Consider the following 19,277-nt stretch of genomic DNA (forward strand, 5'->3'; position numbering starts at 1 on the left):
AATACAAACATTTCGCTACACCTGCTATAACATCTGCTAAATATGTGTATGTGACCAATAACATTTGATTTGATTTGATCATAGCTTAAAAAGATCTCCAAATCACTGTATCTTGTGTTTATGTTATGCGCTTCCCTTCGCTTTAGGCAACTTTCACTTCCACTGTTCCACTGGTTGCTAGGGCAAACAATGACAAAACAACAACCCACTCATACAGTATACTCATAGAATAAAATCCTTTCTGACATCAACATCCTGCCCAAAAGGATTGCAACTAGCGATGCAATTATGTTTTGCAGCACATTTGTCTCACTGATCATTTGACTGTGTTGTGATCAAAGTGGTGAATCTGGCCCAATTCTCTTAGAAAATGTGACCTTGATGATCAATCTTTCTGTTGCGTTTTGATATTGAAAAATCTGATTGTCTTTTAAAGCCTGTTGACTTGGGACTCCCGAGTGGCGTAGAGGTCTAAGGCACTGCATCTCAGTGCCAGAGGCGTCGCTATAGTACCTCGTTCGAATCCAGGCTGTATCACATCTGGCTGTGATTGGTAGTCCCATAGGGCAGCACACAATTGACTCTGCATTGGCTGGAGTATGCTGTCATTGTAAATAAGAATGTGTTCTTTACTGACTTGCCTAGTTAAATAAAGGTTACATTTAAAAATAACAATACAATGAAATATGTGCTGCCTTGCCATAGTAAATATCTGACTCTAATCTTAATACCAATTTTCTCTTTCCCAGAATTCCCAGTATCCCCATGCTCAGAGATTGTTGGAGGCTCTGTGTCGACCACCCTGTGGGACTCTGTCAGTGATTTGGACAGTCTGGGAGAGGAAGGGGTCTTCAGAAAGGTGAGATCAGCACACTGGAACGAGACATTCCCTTTATAGTCACAACACCGTCAAAGAAGAATAGTAAGCCTGTGTCTTGAGTGGCTATGACATGATAGCATACAAGTATATTATAAGTCAGTTATCCTATAACACAAACAACATGGCCTATGACTTTATGTTGGATGTTTCTGGTGATATATTTCCATATAATTCCCAGCTCCTCTATTCGTTAGTTTATGTTTTGGCCTCTGGCCCCCACCTCCAGTCCACAGCAGACTGGTCAGCTTGCCTGTTCCATGTAACATCAGCAGCCTCCCATGAGCACTCCTTCCTGGGCCAGCTAACTCATTATGACCTCATCCCCCTCGCTCGCTCATTCCTCCCCTGCCCTGCCCCCCACCCTTTTTTTTTGGGCTGCGGCATAATGGCACTCCAATGCAATTTCACATTACAGCCTTGGTCCTCATTTCTTGTTTCTTGTGGATAAATACTGATGTTGGCATTTAATACTAAAGGCCATAGAACCATTGAAGAACATATTCATAAATGGCAAAAAGGACAGTCAAAAAATAAATAATAAGAAACAAGATTTTGTGTCTGTTCTAAATCAGGAAATATATACAGTGCATTTGGAAAGTATTCAGACCACTTGACTTTTTCCACATTTTGTTATGTTACAGCCATATTCTAAAATGTATTAAATAATTTTTCCCCTCATCAATCTACACACAATACCCCGTAATGACAAAGCAGAAACTGTTTTTTAGATTTTTTTGCAAATGTATCAAATAAAATAAAACTGAAATGTAACATTTACATAAGTATTCAGGCCCTTTACTCAGTATTTGTTGAAGCACCTTTGGCAGCAATTACAGCCTCGAGTCTTCTTGGGTATGACGCTACAAGCTTGGCACACATGTATTTGGGAGTTTCTCCCATTCTTCTCTGCAGATCCTCTCAATCTCCATCAGGTTGGATGGGGAGCGTCTCTGCACAGCTATTTTCAGGTCTATCCCGAGATGTTAGAACGAGTTCAAGTCTGGGCTCTGGCTGGGCCACTCAAGGACATTTAGAGACTTGTCCCGAAGTGATTCCTGCATTGTCTTGGCTGTGTGCTAAGGGTCGTTGTCCTGTTGGAAGGTGAACCTTCGCCCCAGTCCTGAGCGCTCCGGAGCATGTTTTCATCAAGGATCTCTCTGTACTTTGCTCTGTTCATCTTTTCCTGGATCCTGACTAGTCTCCCAGTCTCTGCCACTGAAAAACATCCCCACAGCATAATGCTGCCGCCACCATGCTTCACCGTAGGGATGGTGCCAGGTTTTCTCCAGACGTGACGCTTGGAATTCAGGCCAAAGAGTTCAATCTTGGTACATCAGATCAGATAATCATTGTTTTTTATGGTCTAAGAGTCCTTTAAATGCCTTTTGGCAAACTCCAAGCGGACTGTCATGTGCCTTTTTCTGAGGAGTGGCTTCCATCTGGTCACTCTACCATAAATGCCTGATTGGTGGAGTGCTGCAGAGATGGTTGTCTTTCTGGAAGGTTCTTCCATCTTCACAGAGGAACTCTGGAGCTCAGAATGACCATCGGGTTCTTGGTCACCTCCCTGACCAAGGCCCTTCTCCCCCAATTGCTCAGTTTGGCTGGGCGGCATGCTCTAGGAAGAGGCCACTGTGTTCTTGGGCACCTTCAATGCTGCAGAAATCCCTTCCCCAGATCTGTGCCTCGACACAATCCTGCCTTGGAGCTCTACGGACAATGCCTCATGGCTTGGTTTTTACTCTGACATGCACTGTCAACTGTGGACCTTATATAGACGGATGTGTGCCTTTCCAAATCATGTCCAATCAATTGAATTTACCACAGGTGGACTCCAATCAAGTTGTAGGAACATGTCAAGGATGATCAATGGAAACAGGATGCACATGAGCTCAATTTCGAGTCTCATAGCAAAGGGTCTGAATAGTTATATAAATAAAGTATTTTTTTTTTTTATTTAAAAATGTCTAAAAACTGATTTTCCCTTTGTCATTATGGTGTATTGTGTGTATATTCACGAAAAGAAAACATAATTTTATATATTTTAGAATAAGGCTGTATCGTAACAAAATGTGGAAAAGTCAAGGGGTCTGAATCCTTTCCGAATGCACTGTATATACAATTTTACACATATTTAACCCCTTTTTTTTGGTTAGTCACAAAACAATCTTCATGCTTCCATTTGTTTTTTTAAACCGGTACCGGTTACCTTCAGATGAGTTCTGTGACAGTTTTAGGGTCGTAGAGCAAAACAGAGAGGTGTTCGTGAGAATCTCCCCTTTCCATAATCTCCCCTTTCCATTAGTTTGTGCCCACCCCTCCCCCCCACAAAAAAATATATCTCTAGCTTAAACTGACAGATTTTTTTGTTATGTCATTTAGATTGACGCGCCAGTGCATCAACCAACTCTAGGGGGTTAAACACTATTACTGCACACAGAGTGAGTCCATGCAACGTATAATGTGACTTGTTAGGCAAAGTTTTACTCTTGAACTTATTTAGGCTTGCCATAACAAAGGGGTTGAAGACTTATTGACTCAAGACCTTTTCATGTTTTATCAAAATTAGTATAATGGTTATTACATGTGTTTTCATGTTAGATTTTAACATTTTATTTTAAACTTATTTTAGTTTGTTAGATTTTAGACTTGATTTACTACTTTTTATTTAGTTTTAGTTTGATAACAACATTTCTATTTCGTTTTATTATTTAATTTCTGTTTTAGTGTTAGGGACAGAAAGTAGCCTATGCGTGGGAGGCTAGGAGCTATTTATGTGTTGTAGGCCTATAGTCTTTTTGGGGGGGGTGCCACTTCTTGCCGCTGAGGGGCAGTAATACATTAGGTGATGGGCCAAGACCATAGACTTGGATAAACATAACATCTCTGTATCTGTGCCATGAGGCAAGCTAATGCAGGGGTTGGATGAAAGTTGGATGCCAGAGGATTGCATGCGAAGAGCTCACGCAGTAACTTCAGGAGGACCTGTGCCAACTATTTTGCAACAGTAATTGACTGCAAGTGTGCCTCAAGGCAGGTCACCACATCAATCAGTGAATGGCTGTCAGTTTGAAGTTGGTTTGGTTGGATTGCGAACGGCTCCATCAACTTCACAAGCTGTTCTAGATTGGCTCAGTTACTTCCTGTACTCGCCCTCAGATTTCTTGACTGTTAGCTCGTTATAGATAATAAGGATAGTGATGCACAAGCTCCGCCTATTTGAAACATCGGCATCAACTGGCAGCATTTACCTCCAGATTCAGAAGCTCAAAAACCCCATTACCAAAAAAGCTTGAAATCCCCTTTTAGATTTTTGTCCTGAGTGTAGAAGAAAAAAACTCAGCTTAATTTATGATGGTTTTTATTTTATTTTAATTAGTTTTACAGTCAATGGGAGTAGTTTCAGTAGTTTTCTTTTTTCAAATGTTTTAATATCACTTTACTAAATAGTTTTTCCAATTTTAGTTCTTGTTTTAGTTTCAGTTTTCATTTACTATAATAACCTTGCCTATAGGTGTGTGTTTGTGTAGACAGTGTTAGCTGGTTGACTGCTGCTCTGCTGCATGAGCTCAGGAAGGGTGACTCATTTGTTCTGGAAGCTGATATTCTATGGCCTGGTCCTCATAAAGGGGCCTGCATGATTATGCTCTGAGCCACAGTGGCCGTCCGTTAGCTCACCACCCGCTCGCACGCCCACTACTGGACAATGTGAAAACTAATGATACAGTCCCAATGGAAATCATCTGCAGCCTGCCTGCCTGCCGGCCTCCCTAAAGGGTGTGTGTGTGTTTCTGTTGTTATGTAACCTTTTATAGGGCTGGAAAGAACTCTCTCTCCCAGCAGCATGTCTCTCTCTCACTGCCTTGCCCTTTCCCCTCGCCACACTGAAGGCTGCAGTAAGCTCAGACTAAAGGCAGCTCAGACCGGTCATCAGGTCTAACCTCACTGGCATACAAGACAGGACATTAGGTCAAAACTGACTACCTTGACAATAGATACAGATTTATTTAGCTTTCACACCTTTAGTATAATTAATGTTTTTAGCTTTGTTTTTGGTGTAAAACAAAGTGCCCCTTACCCAAATGTGTTAGCTGAAATGTGCAATTCCAAATCCTTCCACAATGCCATTCAGTTGACTTTGACTGCAGTGGGTAACAGGGTCTTTCTGTATTTTCTCTGTCCAAAGGGAGAGAAGGCTGTGACTGGGCCAAGTGAAAGCAACAGTGGTGTGTCGGTGTCCTTCTCCTCCATAGACGACGTGGCCAGTGTGGGTCCCCTCAGCGCCAGCTCCCAGGGCAGTGTGGGTCCTCTCAGTGTCTCCTCCCAGGGCAGAGTGGGCCCCGCTTGGACTGGGGCGGGGGCAGGGGTGTTGAGCACTAGGGCCAGTTGGAGTGCCGGAGACGCCTGGCAGACGACAGGGAGGGACGGAGAGGAGGACGAGAGGAAAGACAAGCTGACAGAGGTGCCTGTGTGCTCCGCTATCCTGCGCTCCTCTATCCGCTCGCTCTCTCCATTCCGCCGGCACAGCTGGGGCCCGGGGAAGAATCCTGCAGGAGACACAGACATGAACCAACGCAGGTGAGTCCTCTTAACCCCACACACTGACCTCTAACTCAACACACTCACTACCCTATAGTACATACCCAGGAAGGATAGCTATGGATGAGTGGTGAAAAGTCATAATCTGTGTGAACCATAAGCCTCCAAGTCAGTATCCTGACTTGTCCTCGGTATGATGATATCTATTGGGGAGTCACTTGAGACAGTAGTACCCTGGGAAGCGCAGTCTGCAGGGATGAGACTGACAGAGACTTGCTTTCCGAGGACTGGTCCTCATACGGCCTCAAGTTCAGACACTTTGTGTTTGTGTGTCAGTGGGCCACTGTTTGTGTGTGAGCGCATGTGTATGTAGATATTTGTCTCTGTGTGTATTTAATCCATGCTTTTCCCTCAGGGAGCCTTATACAGTACAGTTAGATAAGCCTGGAGGCACCTCTGTGTCAGTGGACTTTGTGGGAAAGACCTGGTCCAGGTCAAAGGTTAAACACTGTGATTTTTATTGGCACCATTTTCCTTTTATTCATTATCACCCATGTGATCATGTTCTGTACTGTCAGTGCTCTCATCTCTCTCTGTTCATCCCATCTGTTCTGTCCTCTCCTCATCTCTCCATCTCTTCTCAGTTTATTGCAAGGTCAAGGGGAAGGGAAGCCTCGAAAGCCAACATTTCATAGGAGAAGGTACCACACAGTTATTCCTCACTGTTTCCATTCTGACTCTCCCTGGTGTGTCACTGCCAAGCTGTGTTTTAATTACAGAAAGAAAATGTAAAATGCATTGCTACCTATATTGAGCACTCCCTAATCAAATCAAATTGTATTTTATGTGCCTTATGCAATTGAAAAATCATTTCTAAAACATATAAAGAATGAAGACAGTGAAAACTTTATTGTTTTTATTTATTTATCTCTCCAATATGATATGTATCAAGACACCTCAATGGGAAAAAAACCTTACCCATTAACTCACCCCTTTGACCATCACATCTCACCCTGAAATAACATCACCCTTTCCCTTCTGCTCCTGTCTGTCTCTCCTCTCCTCTCCTCTCCTCTCCTCTCCTCTCCTCTCCTCTCCTCTCCTCTCCTCTCCTCTCCTCTCCTCTCCTGTCCCTTTCCATCCCTCTCCCTCCCTGGCTTCTCCCTGTCAGTATGAGCTGGTGTCCCTCCAACGTCCCCCCTCCCCACCCGGCACAGATTGATAGCAGAAGGTATGCCATCACCGTGTCAACTAATAGCTTAAGAGGACAAACACACAAACAAAATGAAATAAATAAAAAGAGAGGAAGAGGCCTCTGCATGTTCTCTGTTCTGTGCATGTCTGTGTCTGGCTTGGTGTGTCTCTGGCTTGGTGTGTCTCTGGCTTGGTGTGTCTCTGGCTTGGTGTGTCTCGGGCTTGGTGTGTCTCTGGCTTGGAGTGTCTCTGGCTTGGAGTGTCTCTGGCTTGGTGTGTCTCGGGCTTGGTGTGTCTCTGGCTTGGTGTGTCTCTGGCTTGGTGTGTCTCTGGCTTGGTGTGTCTCTGGCTTGGTGTGTCTCTGGCTTGGTGTGTCTCTGGCTTGGTGTGTCTCTGGCTTGGTGTGTCTCTGGCTTGGTGTGTCTCGGGCTTGGTGTGTCTCGGGCTTGGTGTGTCTCGGGCTTGGTGTGTCTCGGGCTTGGTGTGTCTCGGGCTTGGTGTGTCTCGGGCTTGGTGTGTCTCGGGCTTGGTGTGTCTCGGGCTTGGTGTGTCTCTGGCTTGGTGTGTCTCTGGCTTGGTGTGTCTCTGGCTTGGTGTATGCTTTGTCACTGCTGCTGTTGCTCTATCTTTGTCTTATTCACCTTGTTGGTCAGTTGTGGTCGACCTCAGCGATGCACAGTCACTTATCTTCTTCCCCTCTCTCTCTCTCTGTCTCTCTCTCTCGCTCTTCTGAGACAAGGAAGCTAGAATTTAGAGAGGAAGCATCAAGCATCTTTAGAACAATAGTATTATACTGCTACACTGCTTGTTAACTATTGCAAAGATTAGAATGACTAATATAGTCATCATCATCATCAGTGAGCCAGACAGGTGAGTTATGGTTTTAGTTCTGTTCATCTCGCTTAGCCAGACTTACAGCTTCAGTGAGAGGATCAATTGACACACAGCTAGAATGAGATAATAGATCTGTTGTACTCTAATAGTGAATGCTGATTTCTTATGCATTCATAAATGACATATGTATGGTCTCAAAGGGGTTTATTTGTCGCCTATTATTTAACATGCTACACTTTTTAATCAAGTTAGCTAGGTTGTTTAACTGATTTGAAGCTTGGGAATTGTATTTTTATGTTTATTTTACTTCAGTTATTTCCCTCTTACATTTGTGTTTAGGTTTACATGTATGTGTTTCTTCCTGTTTGTGCTGGTGTTCATATGTATTTTCTTTGTCTATACATGCTTTTCCTCTTTTCTGTATCTCATCATCTCCTCACTGCAGGGATCTAGTTAAAGGACAAATCCACTCAAAAAATATATTTTGTTATTTTTTTCAAGTTCTCAAGATATCAAGATGTGCAAAACGCATCATTATCATGATGTGGCAAGTGACACTTTGCTTCTTGAAAATCGAATATCTTCAAAACGTAACTGCTGACATGCAAAACATTTTGGGACTGTATCAACAGTGGGCTAATTTAAAAAAATAAAAAATATTTTTTGGAGTGGATTTTTCCTTTAACTGTGTATATCTGTATGTACTTGTGCTCTCCACTTGTGTGGTTTCAGTTTTGAAATAACTGATTGTGTCATCCTTTCTGGAGCATGAAGATCTGCTGGGTGTGAGTTCACTTCCTGCCAAGGGTTTAAAGATCGAACAGGGTGTTTGTATCTACTGTCCCTAAACAAATTACCACATCTTTCACCAGAAACACCAGTGGAGTGTTCTTTCACTAACATGGTATTGTTTTGTCTGCAGTTACAGTTTGGAGGGTCTAGCTGGAGAGGAGGATGCTGGGAAGATCTCCTCTGGTGTGGGAACTGTTGCGCGTCTGGACAGTGAGGAGAGGGGCTCGCTTCTGTCCCTAACAGAGGAGCAGGAGTCAGACCTGGGAGACTACAGCAGCCTCGACAGCCAGGTAACCCTCACACACTATACTGTCCAGGCGTATCTTTACCATAGAGGTCCTGTGTTTTGCTTGCACAATGACTTGCACTTGTACTGAATCAATGAATCTTCGTACCATCCCATGTAGACTGGTTCTCTCTATGCACTGTAGTTCATGTTTTATTTTCACCCAGACAGCTCACTGATCTCTCTCTCTCTCTCTCTCTCCTTTATTTCAGAAATCAGGTAGAGTTCTGCCTGTGAGACACAGCTGTACCTCCATTCCTCACCAAGCACTCACCAAGTCGGTGTCCATGCTGGCCATCAGTCACAGAGACCTGGACGGTGAGGGTCACTTTAACTCTCTCTCTCTCTCTCTCTCTCTCTCTCTCTCTCTCTCTCTCTGTCTCTCTCTCTCTGTCTCTCTGTCTCTGTCTCTGTCTCTGTCTCTGTGGTGACATGGTGGTACACAAGGCCAGGGCATGTACCCACAAAGTGTCTCAGAGTAAGAGTGCCGATCTAGGATCAGATTAGCCTTTTAGGTCATTATGAATAAGATTATATGGACAGATCCTAGATCAGCACTCCTACTCTGAAATGCTTTGCGGATTCAGGCCCATGCCTCTATCTATCCAACAATCAAGTCTCCTGTCACCTGCTGTTTCCAACCTCGTCCTACAGGTACATTTTCTCTCTGTCCCTCTGCTGTGTTTCCCAGACAGGAATCAGGTGGTTTGTTAACTCTCTCAATCCCAATCTCCTCTGGGGCTAACAGGGGCTACTGTTAGATCTTCTCCTCACTATCACTGGGGTTATTATTTCTGCCTTCTCTTGTTTCCCTGTCCCTTTGTGTAGGGTTCAGTCATTTGATCACTTGGAAGGGAATGAGGGGCGGCCCAGGTTCTTGTGCTAATTTAACGTGTGATTTGATATTTTTTGTCCCCTTGAACTGGATAGTCAGTGGACCGACTCAACATAGAACATTATTTTCTATTGGCTCTTCCTCCAGTGATGTTCTACATTTCCCAGAATGCCCTGAGTGGCCCCTTAGCGCCTGGCTGCTTCCTGTGTAGTGTGCCTCTAGGTCAACCCGTGTCACTAAAGGACGTTACCTCTCTCTAAATCAACTCTTTTAAATCAATTCATCTCTGTTTGGTCCCCTAACCTTAACAAGGTTAACATTGTCAGGCAAATAATTTGGTTTGATGAAATATCAATCAGTAGAAGTCATTGTTTCTAAAAATGTTTTACTTACATAGGCTTAAATTGCCTCTAGTTACTAATACAAATCTCAACAGGTGATCAAATATGCACTGTTTGCTGTTCTGTTTATGTGAAGTTTCAAGCAAATTCAACTATTTGATCAGTTTCGAAAACCTTGGCTGCCATGAAAATGACTGAAAAAAGTATGAAAGGATGTCAAACCTGCCAAGATGTTCACATATTTCATACATGTTTATGAACAGTTAACTCTTTTGTCCTTTTAAGAGCCTTGTATTTCTGAACTCTATCTACATTGCTGAAACCCATGCAAGAACAGCAGACTCATTGTGCAGATTTTTTGAAAGAGTAGGGACGCTGTAGCAGAGTGAAAAGCCCTTTTGCAGTCCAGTCAGCCATATGTTACATCTGCTGGAGACACATATAATCCCAGAATCTATTTCCCTCTATTGGTATCTAACTGAGACCAAATAATCAGCTTTCTGTTAGCATTGTAGCCCCTTTTCAAAGTAGCCCTTTTTCTATTGTATTTGACATGGCGGACATTCCTATTGTCTCTCCTGTGAGTTTTACACACACTTCTCCCCTCTCTTTCCTCCATCAGTTCTATTTATTCCCCCTAGCCTCCATTCTTTGGAATCCACATAAACACATGTCAAAGTGTTCCTGTTGGGCTTCACAGCTGCTAGAAAGGATAGGAACATTTCATTGCTGCTTTCACACTCCTTTGAGCCTTGTATATTATTTTGGAGAGAACGATTGGAAGAAAATCCCTGCCCGGGCCGTTGCTGGAGGATGACGTTTCAAAGAGCTTTCGCTGCTCTAGCGTGTCATATCTACAGCTTAAGAGCTGTGAGAGATTTTGCCTGGCAGACTTTTGTTGTTGAAAATGTCTCTGTGTTTGTGGTGATATGTGTGTCTTATTGAGCTTTGTTGTAGTTCTGAGGCTGCGTTTCAGTGCTGTGTCTGACCCTCAGTAAATCTCTTTATTATTGGCCACCCTTGACTACTAGTGTACATATATGCTGCATAATCGTCACATTCCTTTGTGTATGTATTTGTTGGTCTTGTTGGTCTTGTTAATTGTCCTTAACCAAATGACCCAGTGTGCAATTCCACATTTAACCTGGTTCTGTTGGATGTTGGTACTACTACGTGTTATGTGATATCACCTCTGCTTGGAAATGTATTGTAATGGTTATGTAATGTATGCTTGTACTGAACCAAAATACTGATAAAAGTACATATCTTTTTTTTTTGGGGGGGGGGGGGGGGAATTCCACTCTGTAATCTCTGTTGTTTCAACATGCTTTCATTGCTCGTATTGTATATACATGTACAACTATATTTTGATCATATTTATATTTCTCTAACTACATTTACAACTCCCTGTCCCATTTATGGTGGCAGGTAGCCTACCACGTAGAGTGTGGGCCAGTAACCAAAAGGTCGGTGGTTCAAATACCTGAGCCGACAAGGTGAAAAAACTGTAGATGTGCCCTTGAGCAAGGCTCTTAACCCTAATGTGTTCCAGGGGCGCCGTACTACTATAGCTGACCCTGTGAAACACCACATTTCACTGCACCTATCCGGTGTACCAATAAAAAATAATACAAATGTAAATAAATAAATGACACAATCTACTGTTCCATTGATCCAGCTCATCACCTCCTCTCTCTATTTCTGCTGTAGGAATGGGATCGGCATCACTAGAGCATAGGTAAGACAGAAACCTTGTCCCGTTTTATATGGGCCTGTTCTTAAAGGCTATTTCTCCAGCAGGGTAGTATCTGACAGTATACTGAGTTTGTCTCTCTGGTTCTCCTACTCTTTTTCATCCAGCATCTCTGAGGAGGACCCGGGGCCACTGCGGAGCGACTCTGAGGGGAGACAGGGGACCAAGGTCAGCCGCACCTTCAGTTACCTCAAGAGCAAGATGAGTACTAAAAAGAACAAGGTGAGACTGTCCATTCAGCCTCTCTTCCTCCTCCTGCACTAGCGAAGCAAATCACATTTTATTGGTCACATGCTTTGTAAACAAAGGTGTACACACAGGTGTAGACTAACAATGAAATAACCGGCATAGGGCCTGGCTCCGAATTGACCCTCAGGGGATAAATAAAGTATTGAAGTGACTTGAATTTAAGAAGATCCAGTAGTACAGTACCTTTTCAGTCTGATCCCAGCGCCATTGTCTGTATTGGTGTTGAATCCAAATTATTATTACGTGTCTAAAGGTTTCTCATTGTAGTTCTTTGGATACACGTTTTCAGGTTATAATTTATGTCCAGGCTTATAGCTGTGTGCAGGTTAATACACATATTGCAATCTCAAAACTGTAGTTTCCAGAATAAGATACTTTTCCCTGGTGCTTATCTGTGTTCTAGGTGTCATAATCAGATTGTAAATGACTGTGAAGGAGTATACAGTATATATCTGCTGGGTAAGTGTATCTGGCTGTGAGTCTGTGAGTTGTGAGAAGCAGAGCGAGGCGCCTGGTCTGCACGCAGTAGGGAAGCCAAACAGGAAACAGAGGCATGCTGTGGTTTGTCTCAAACAGACGTCTGTATGGCATCACTGCTGCTACGAAAACAAACCACAATTCTTTCAGACCTAATAACATTAGACTTCCTGATAACATTAAGGGAAATAACAGTAATGCCCAGACCATGCATCAACACAGTTCTCATGTGATTTGATTTCCCTGTGTTGTATCCAAAACAATATATTTCTATGTATTTTATAGCAGGCCTAGTTATTACATAGAAGAACATGCTTATCATCAAAAATGCTACTCAATCCATAACACATGCATACAGACTGATAAAAATGTCCAATGTTTGTATAGCTTCCAATATGGGTTTTGAAAGTATGTACCCTGTACAGTGCATTCGGAAAGTATTCACACCCCTTGTCTTTTTCCACATTTTGTTAAAGCATTATTCTTAAATGTATTAAATCGTTTTTTTCCCTTATCAATCTCTACACACAATAGCCCATAATGACAAAGTAAAAACAGGTTTTTAGCAATTTTTGCTAATTTATAAAAAAAATTAACTGAAATATCACATATACATAAGTATTCAGACCCTTTACTCAGTACTTTGTTGAACCACCTTTGGCAGCGATTACAGCCTTGAGTCTTCTTGGGTATGATGCTACAAGCTTGGCACACCTGTATTTGGGGAGTTTCTCACATTCTTCTCTGTAGATCCTCTCAAGCTCTGTCAGGTTGGATGGGGAGTGTCGCTGCACAGCTAATTTCAGGTCTCTCCAGAGATGCTTGATCGGGTTCAAGTCCGGGCTCTGGCTGGGTCACTCAAGGACATCCAGAGACTTGTCCCAAAGCCAATCCTGCGTTGTCTTGGCTGTGTGCTTAGGGTCATTGTCCTGTTGGAAGGTGAACCTTGACCCCAGAATGAGGTCCTTAGAGCTCTGGGGCAGGTTTTCACTCTGTACTTTGCTCCGTTCGTCTTTGCTCGATCCTGATTAGTCTCCCAGTCCCTGCCGCTGAAAAACATCCCCACAGCATGATGCTGCCACCACCATGCTTCACTGTAGGGATGGTGCCATGTTTCCTCTAGGCCAAAGAGTTCAATCTTGGCTTCATCAGACCAGAGAATCTTGGTTGTCCTTCTGGAAGGTTCTCCCATCTCCACAGATGAACTCTGGAGCTCTGTTAGAGGGACCATCAGGTTCTTGGTTGCCTCCCTGACCAAGACCCTTCTCACCCGATTGCTCAGTTTGGCCGGGCGGCCAGCTCTAGAAAGAGTCTTGATGGTTCTAAACTTCTTCCATTGAAGAATGATAGAGGCCACTGTGTTCTTGAGGAGCTTCAATGCTGCAGCATTTTTTTGGTACCCATCCTCAGATATTGCCTCGAAACAATCCTGTCTCGGAGCTCTGCGGACAATTCCTTCGACCTCATGGTTTGGTTTTTGCTCTGACATGCACTGTCAACTGTGGGACCTTATACCTGTATAGACAGGTGTGCCTTTCCAAATCATGTACAACCAATTGAATTTACGACAGGTGGACTCCAATCAAGTTGTAGAAACATCTCAAGGATGATCAATGGAAACATGATATACCTGAGCTCAATTTTGAGTCTAATAGCAAAGGGTGTGAATACTTATGTAAGTAAGGTATTTCTGTTTTTTTATTTTTAATAAACTATGAAACATTTCTCAACCTGTTTTCACTTTGTCATTATGGGGTATTGTGTGTAGATTGATGAGGAAAAACATGAATCTATTCCATTTTAGAATAATGCTGTAATGTAACAAAAGGGAAGGGGTCTGAGTACTTTCTGAATGCCCTGTACATACTTTACAATAGTTTGCTGAGACTGTGAGCTAGATTATAGGCTGGAAGTTGCAGTGGGGCTGGTGTGTAACGGAGACTGCAAAACAGTCAGCACAGACACTCATGGTACATCCATGGTATCTCACTTCCTTCTTTTGGGCTGATGGCTGGCAACATGGGAATGCCAGAGTTCCATCTGTAGATTCTGTACTGCCTGTTGTTCCAGACCAGCGTACAGACCAGCGTACAGACAGACTGTCACTGTAATAATGTATCAGACAGACAGACAGACTGTCACTGTAATAATGTATCAGACAGACTGTCACTGTAATAATGTATCAGACAGACAGACAGACTGTAACTGTAATAATGTATCAGACAGACAGACAGACTGTCACTGTAATAATGTATCAGCCAGAAAGACAGACTGTCACTGTAATAATGTATCAGACAGACAGACTGCCACTGTAATAATGTATCAGACAGACTGCCACTGTAATAATGTATCAGACAGACTGCCACTGTAATAATGTATCAGACAGACTGCCACTGTAATAATGTATCAGACAGAGAGACAGACTGCCACTGTAATAATGTATCAGACAGACAGACAGACTGCCACTGTGATGTTGTGTAGACATGTCCTGGCACACGGTTGCTCCCTGAAGCTGAGGGCTGATACAATACAGGATGAGGTAGGAGATATTGGTTCTTTGTGTTGGCTAACGCCTGTTGCCTGTCTCACGGCTCACTGCTCAGAAAGGAACAGGCTCTGATGCTCTTCTCTAAATACACATTCTTCCCTTTTTCAGGAGGAATTGCTATAGCAACACATTTAGTTTGAGTCAGAATCATAGGATATTGGTTGTTTCATTTCCTGTACTGATTAGGAATGAGTGTCTACCTGTACAGTCAACCTGAGAGTGTGTTATTGGCCAGTCCAGTGTATTGTGTCTGTGGTTATATTGATATATTGTAACCTTTTGTCATAATTATGTTTCTTTTTGTGAATGAGACTTCTGGATAGAAAATACAGAAATATTGTGAAGGGGTTTTTGACAGCTGTCAAACTTCAGTACATCTTTGCACAAATGACTCATATCTCTCGGCTTTGGCTAAGTACTATCGAAGTGTGAGATCTATTTGTGAGACCTTGATTGCTTACAGTACGGAAAGCATACACAGTGCCATAGTGCTTTGACTTAGAGAATTTATGGTATTCCCTTTGTGTCTCTAACTCTCTGCAGGAGAAAGAGAAGGCTCAGGGGAAAGATAAAGACCCCAAGGAGAAGGAGAAAAAAAACCTGAACGGCCATCTCTTCAGCTCTGTGAACCCAGCCCCATCCTCAACCTGCCACCAATGCAACAAACCCATTATCACTAAAGAAGCCTTCCTCTGCACCAGTAAGACAACAAATCTGAGTGTTTATGAGAAACCAGACTCCACAGAGTTATTTAGTCTCTCTGTTCCGTGGTAAGGGACCACTGCTCTAGTTTTAGCGCCATTTACCACACCTCAATACCCCTTATTCCTTTCCATGGTGATTACATAGGCCTACACTTGGTGCTGCTTTGGACCTGTTTTGTGTGTATTTTGAAACTTTGAAACTATGCTGTCTCCGTAAGTCAAGAGATTCAGTACTTTAAGGTATGTTTTCAGGGGCTCAAGCCGTGTTTTCCATCATTGTGTAATGTCTGGTGGTGGAACATCCTACGTTAGCTCCAAGTAATGTGACAAAATGGTGACCGGTTATCCTGTTTATTCATTCAGTCTAGTCACTTTACTGAAACTGCTCCACATTAAGCAGGACACGGGAAATTCTCCATATCCAGGGTCTATCTGCAGAGAGCTAAAGAGGATGTTGTTTATTCTGGGGCCATCAGAAGTGGACATATATAGGAACTATGTCGGTGCAGTATATTAATTCCTCCCACCATCTCTGTATGGCCAGCAGCATGTATTAGAAGAGCAGAGTAGACCACTTCCAATACTTTTTCTCAGAGCTACTTTGTTTGTTGTCAGTCTGTCTGAAGCGTGATGGACTGGGTGGGTCTGTCCCAGTGAATAGGAGTTGGGTGGTTAGAGGGAACCAGAGTCAGGGGAGGGATGTGCCCCTCGGCCCAGTCAGTCCTCTCAACGTTTCAATGGGTTGCATCACCCTGCCCCTGGCCCCTGACGCAGCTGGGAAGATGTCAACTCTACTCTTACATCCCGGCTATCTCTCTCTCTCTCTCTCTCTCTCTCTCTCTCTCTCTCTCTCTTTTTCTTTCTTCCTTTCTTCCACTGGCAGAGAATGTGCTGTAAGCCCTATTTGGGCTTCCTTTGCTCATTTCTCAAAAGTGACTTCGTTTTTGTCACACAGATACACAGAATTGTGGCCCACATCGGGTTTGACGAGCAAAGACCTACATTTGAAACCAGCCCTTCATTTTGACAATTGACATAATTATTCAGATTTTTTTTTTTCTTGATCAGTGATTTTGATCCTTATCTTATCTAATAGTAAAATAGGGCTTTGTGGAGAGTCAATGAGTTCTTTCTGAAATATGAACTAATAGAGTGTAGTGTCTAATGGAGAGCTGCCTCCTCTCCAGTGGTGGAAAAAGTACTCAGTTGTCTTACTTGAGTAAAAGTAAAGATACCTTAATAGAAAATGACTCAAGTAAAAGTGAAAGTCACCAGGTAAAATACTACTTGAGTAAAAGTTGTAAAGTATTTGGTTTTAATATACTTAAGTATCAAAAGTAAATAGATTTGCTGAAAATGTACGTAAGTATCAAAAGTAAAAGTACAAACAATTTCAAATTCCTTATATTAAGCAAACCAGACGGCACCATATTGTTTTTATTTATTGGCGGTTAGCCAGGGGCACACTCCAACACACAGACATAAACAAAGCATTTGTGTTTAGTGAGTCTGCCAGATCAGAGGCAGTAGGGATGACCAGTAATGTTCTCTTGATAAGTGTGTGAATTAGACCGTTTTCCTATCAAAATGTAACTTTTGGGTGTCAGAGAAAATGTCTGGGGTAAAAAGTACATTATTTTCTTTAGAAATGTAGTGAAGTAAAATTATAAATAGTTAAGTAAAGTACAGATACCCCAAAGTAGTACTTTTAAAGTATTTTTACTTAAGTACTTTACACCACTGCTCCTCTCTCTGTTCTCTCAGACTCATTTTGAGAGATTCGGTCTTGTCATCTGTGTTTGACACACAATTAAAAAAATGGACACACACCGTGTTGCACAGCACAGTCCCCACACACTGTTTAAAACCTCCAGCTGGGAGAGAGTAATAGCACAGTCCCCACACACTGTTTAAAACCTCCAGCTGGGAGAGAGTAATAGCACAGTCCCCTCTCACTGTTTAAAACCTCCAGCTGGGAGAGCCTGCTCATTGTTGTGTTTCTCCCCTCTTCCCAACTCTTTCTTCCCTGAAGTGTTGTTGTGTTGGTGTTGTTTGGATGGGCTTGACTGAAGGTGGAGTGGAACACTTTGAACTCTATGGTCTGTTCCTACTCTACACTTAGTCTTGATTCCTCTGTTTTATGTTTTATGTTGTTAGGTCAACTGTTTATATGGCGCCTGCTCTGAACACCCCTCACCTTAACCTGGGTGTGTCTGCTAACTGTGTTCAGTAAACAAGACTTTGTAGTTGTTCAGAGGTCAGACATGGAGTGCTGGAAGAGGTACTGTAAGACACTGTACCCTGTCTGAAAAGGGAAACTAGGCAGAAACATAAAAAATATGTTTTTCTTTACAGAACATCATACCATTTTGGGACTTTTTCTAATTCTTTTATGCAGCCTAAAATGGGATGGAATCTGGATGAAGACATTTTCTCAGTGTACAGATTAGAGTTTCCTCTTGCTGCCTGTTTGTTTCTATAGTTCAGGGTGGTTCAGATGAGCTATGTTGATTTGGTATGAGTCACATCACCAAGCTAGCAGGTTTTTTACACTGTTGTGTGATCTTGTTGCATTGAAATTACATTATTTACACTAGTAGCAAGTAGCAACGTTGTCACCTGATGAAGGAGGAGAGTGAGATGGGTAGACCATACTACTCTGCTTTTCCTGCAATCTTTAACAGATGTTTCTACCAAATCTTTGTCCTAATGTTGTTTTTCTTCTGATGATTTCAGACTGCAATGCACAGGTCCATAAGGGCTGCAGAGAGCGTCTTCCTGTGTGTGTCCAGGTCAAAATGAAGGTAAGCTTGCCGTCAGCTGTCTACAACACTACTTTGTTCAAACACACAGGAGCAGAATGCATCTGTGCGGGATCAGTCTCTGTCTATCGTGAATGAATGGGTAACAGGCTTGTTAATGGCATTGATGTATTGTAATACACTACTGTATTTTTCAGCAGCAGAAGCAGCAAACGGTGCCAGATTCTGAGTCCATATCCGGAGTCGTATTGAGAAGTAAATGTGATATATTTATTTGTGCAGTTCAGATGTACAGTTGAAGTAGGAAGTCTACATACACCTTAGCCAAGTACATTTACAATTCCTGACATTCACAATATCTGACATTTAATCCTAGTAAAAATTCCCTGCCATAGGTCAGTTTGGATCACCACTTTATTTTAAGAATGTGAAATGTCAGAATAATAGTAGAGAGAATTATTTATTTAAGATTTTATTTCCTTCATCACATTCCTAGCGGGTCAGAAGTTTGCATACACTCTATTAGTATTTGTTAGCATTGCCTTTAAATTGTTTAACTTGGGTCAAACGTTTTGGGTAGCCTTCCACAAGATTCCCACAATAAGTTGGGTGAATTTTGGCCCATTCCTCCTGACAGTTCTGGTGTAACTGAGTCAGGTTTGTAGGCCTCCTTGCTCGCACACGCTTTTTCAGTTCTGCTTTTTCAGTTCTGCCCACAAATTTTCTACAGGGTTGAGGTCATGGCTTTGTGATTGCCACCTTTTATACCTTGACTTTGTTTTCCTTAAGCCATTTTGCCACAACTTTGGAAGTATGCTTGGAGTCATTGTCCGTTTGGAAGACCATTTGCTTTAACTTCCTGACTGATGTCTTGAGATGTTGCTTCAATATATCCACATACATTTCCATCCTCATGATGTGAAGTGATGATGTGAAATTTTGTGAAGTGCACCAGCCCCTCCTGCAGCAAAGCACCCCCACAACATGATGCTGCCACCCCCGTGCTTCACTGTTGGATGGTGTTCTTCAGCTTGCAAGCCTCACACTTTTTCCTCCAAACATAACGATGGTCATTATGGCCAA

General features: G+C 42.6%; 1 protein-coding gene across 6 annotated transcripts in view; it reads left to right on the forward strand.

Annotated features, from left to right (window-relative positions):
- LOC110510174 (A-kinase anchor protein 13) overlaps nt 1-19,277 on the forward strand; it is a 155,706-nt gene that overhangs the window by 121,103 nt on the left and 15,326 nt on the right. For 3 of the 6 annotated variants that reach the window (XM_036971711.1, XM_036971865.1, XM_036971828.1), the window contains exons 10-20: nt 750-859; nt 5,067-5,458; nt 6,064-6,120; nt 6,591-6,650; nt 8,370-8,529; nt 8,738-8,843; nt 11,412-11,439; nt 11,562-11,676; nt 15,272-15,428; nt 18,169-18,236; nt 18,392-18,449. In XM_036971711.1, coding sequence (XP_036827606.1) covers nt 750-859; nt 5,067-5,458; nt 6,064-6,120; nt 6,591-6,650; nt 8,370-8,529; nt 8,738-8,843; nt 11,412-11,439; nt 11,562-11,676; nt 15,272-15,428; nt 18,169-18,236; nt 18,392-18,449 — 1,311 coding nt within the window. The remainder of the gene's footprint in view (nt 1-749; nt 860-5,066; nt 5,459-6,063; nt 6,121-6,590; nt 6,651-8,369; nt 8,530-8,737; nt 8,844-11,411; nt 11,440-11,561; nt 11,677-15,271; nt 15,429-18,168; nt 18,237-18,391; nt 18,450-19,277) is intronic. The other 3 variants (XM_036971767.1, XM_036971864.1, XM_036971878.1) reach the window with 3 other exon arrangements.

The sequence above is a fragment of the Oncorhynchus mykiss genome, chromosome 1 (genome assembly GCF_013265735.2).
Source record: "Oncorhynchus mykiss isolate Arlee chromosome 1, USDA_OmykA_1.1, whole genome shotgun sequence".
NCBI lineage: Eukaryota > Metazoa > Chordata > Actinopteri > Salmoniformes > Salmonidae > Oncorhynchus > Oncorhynchus mykiss.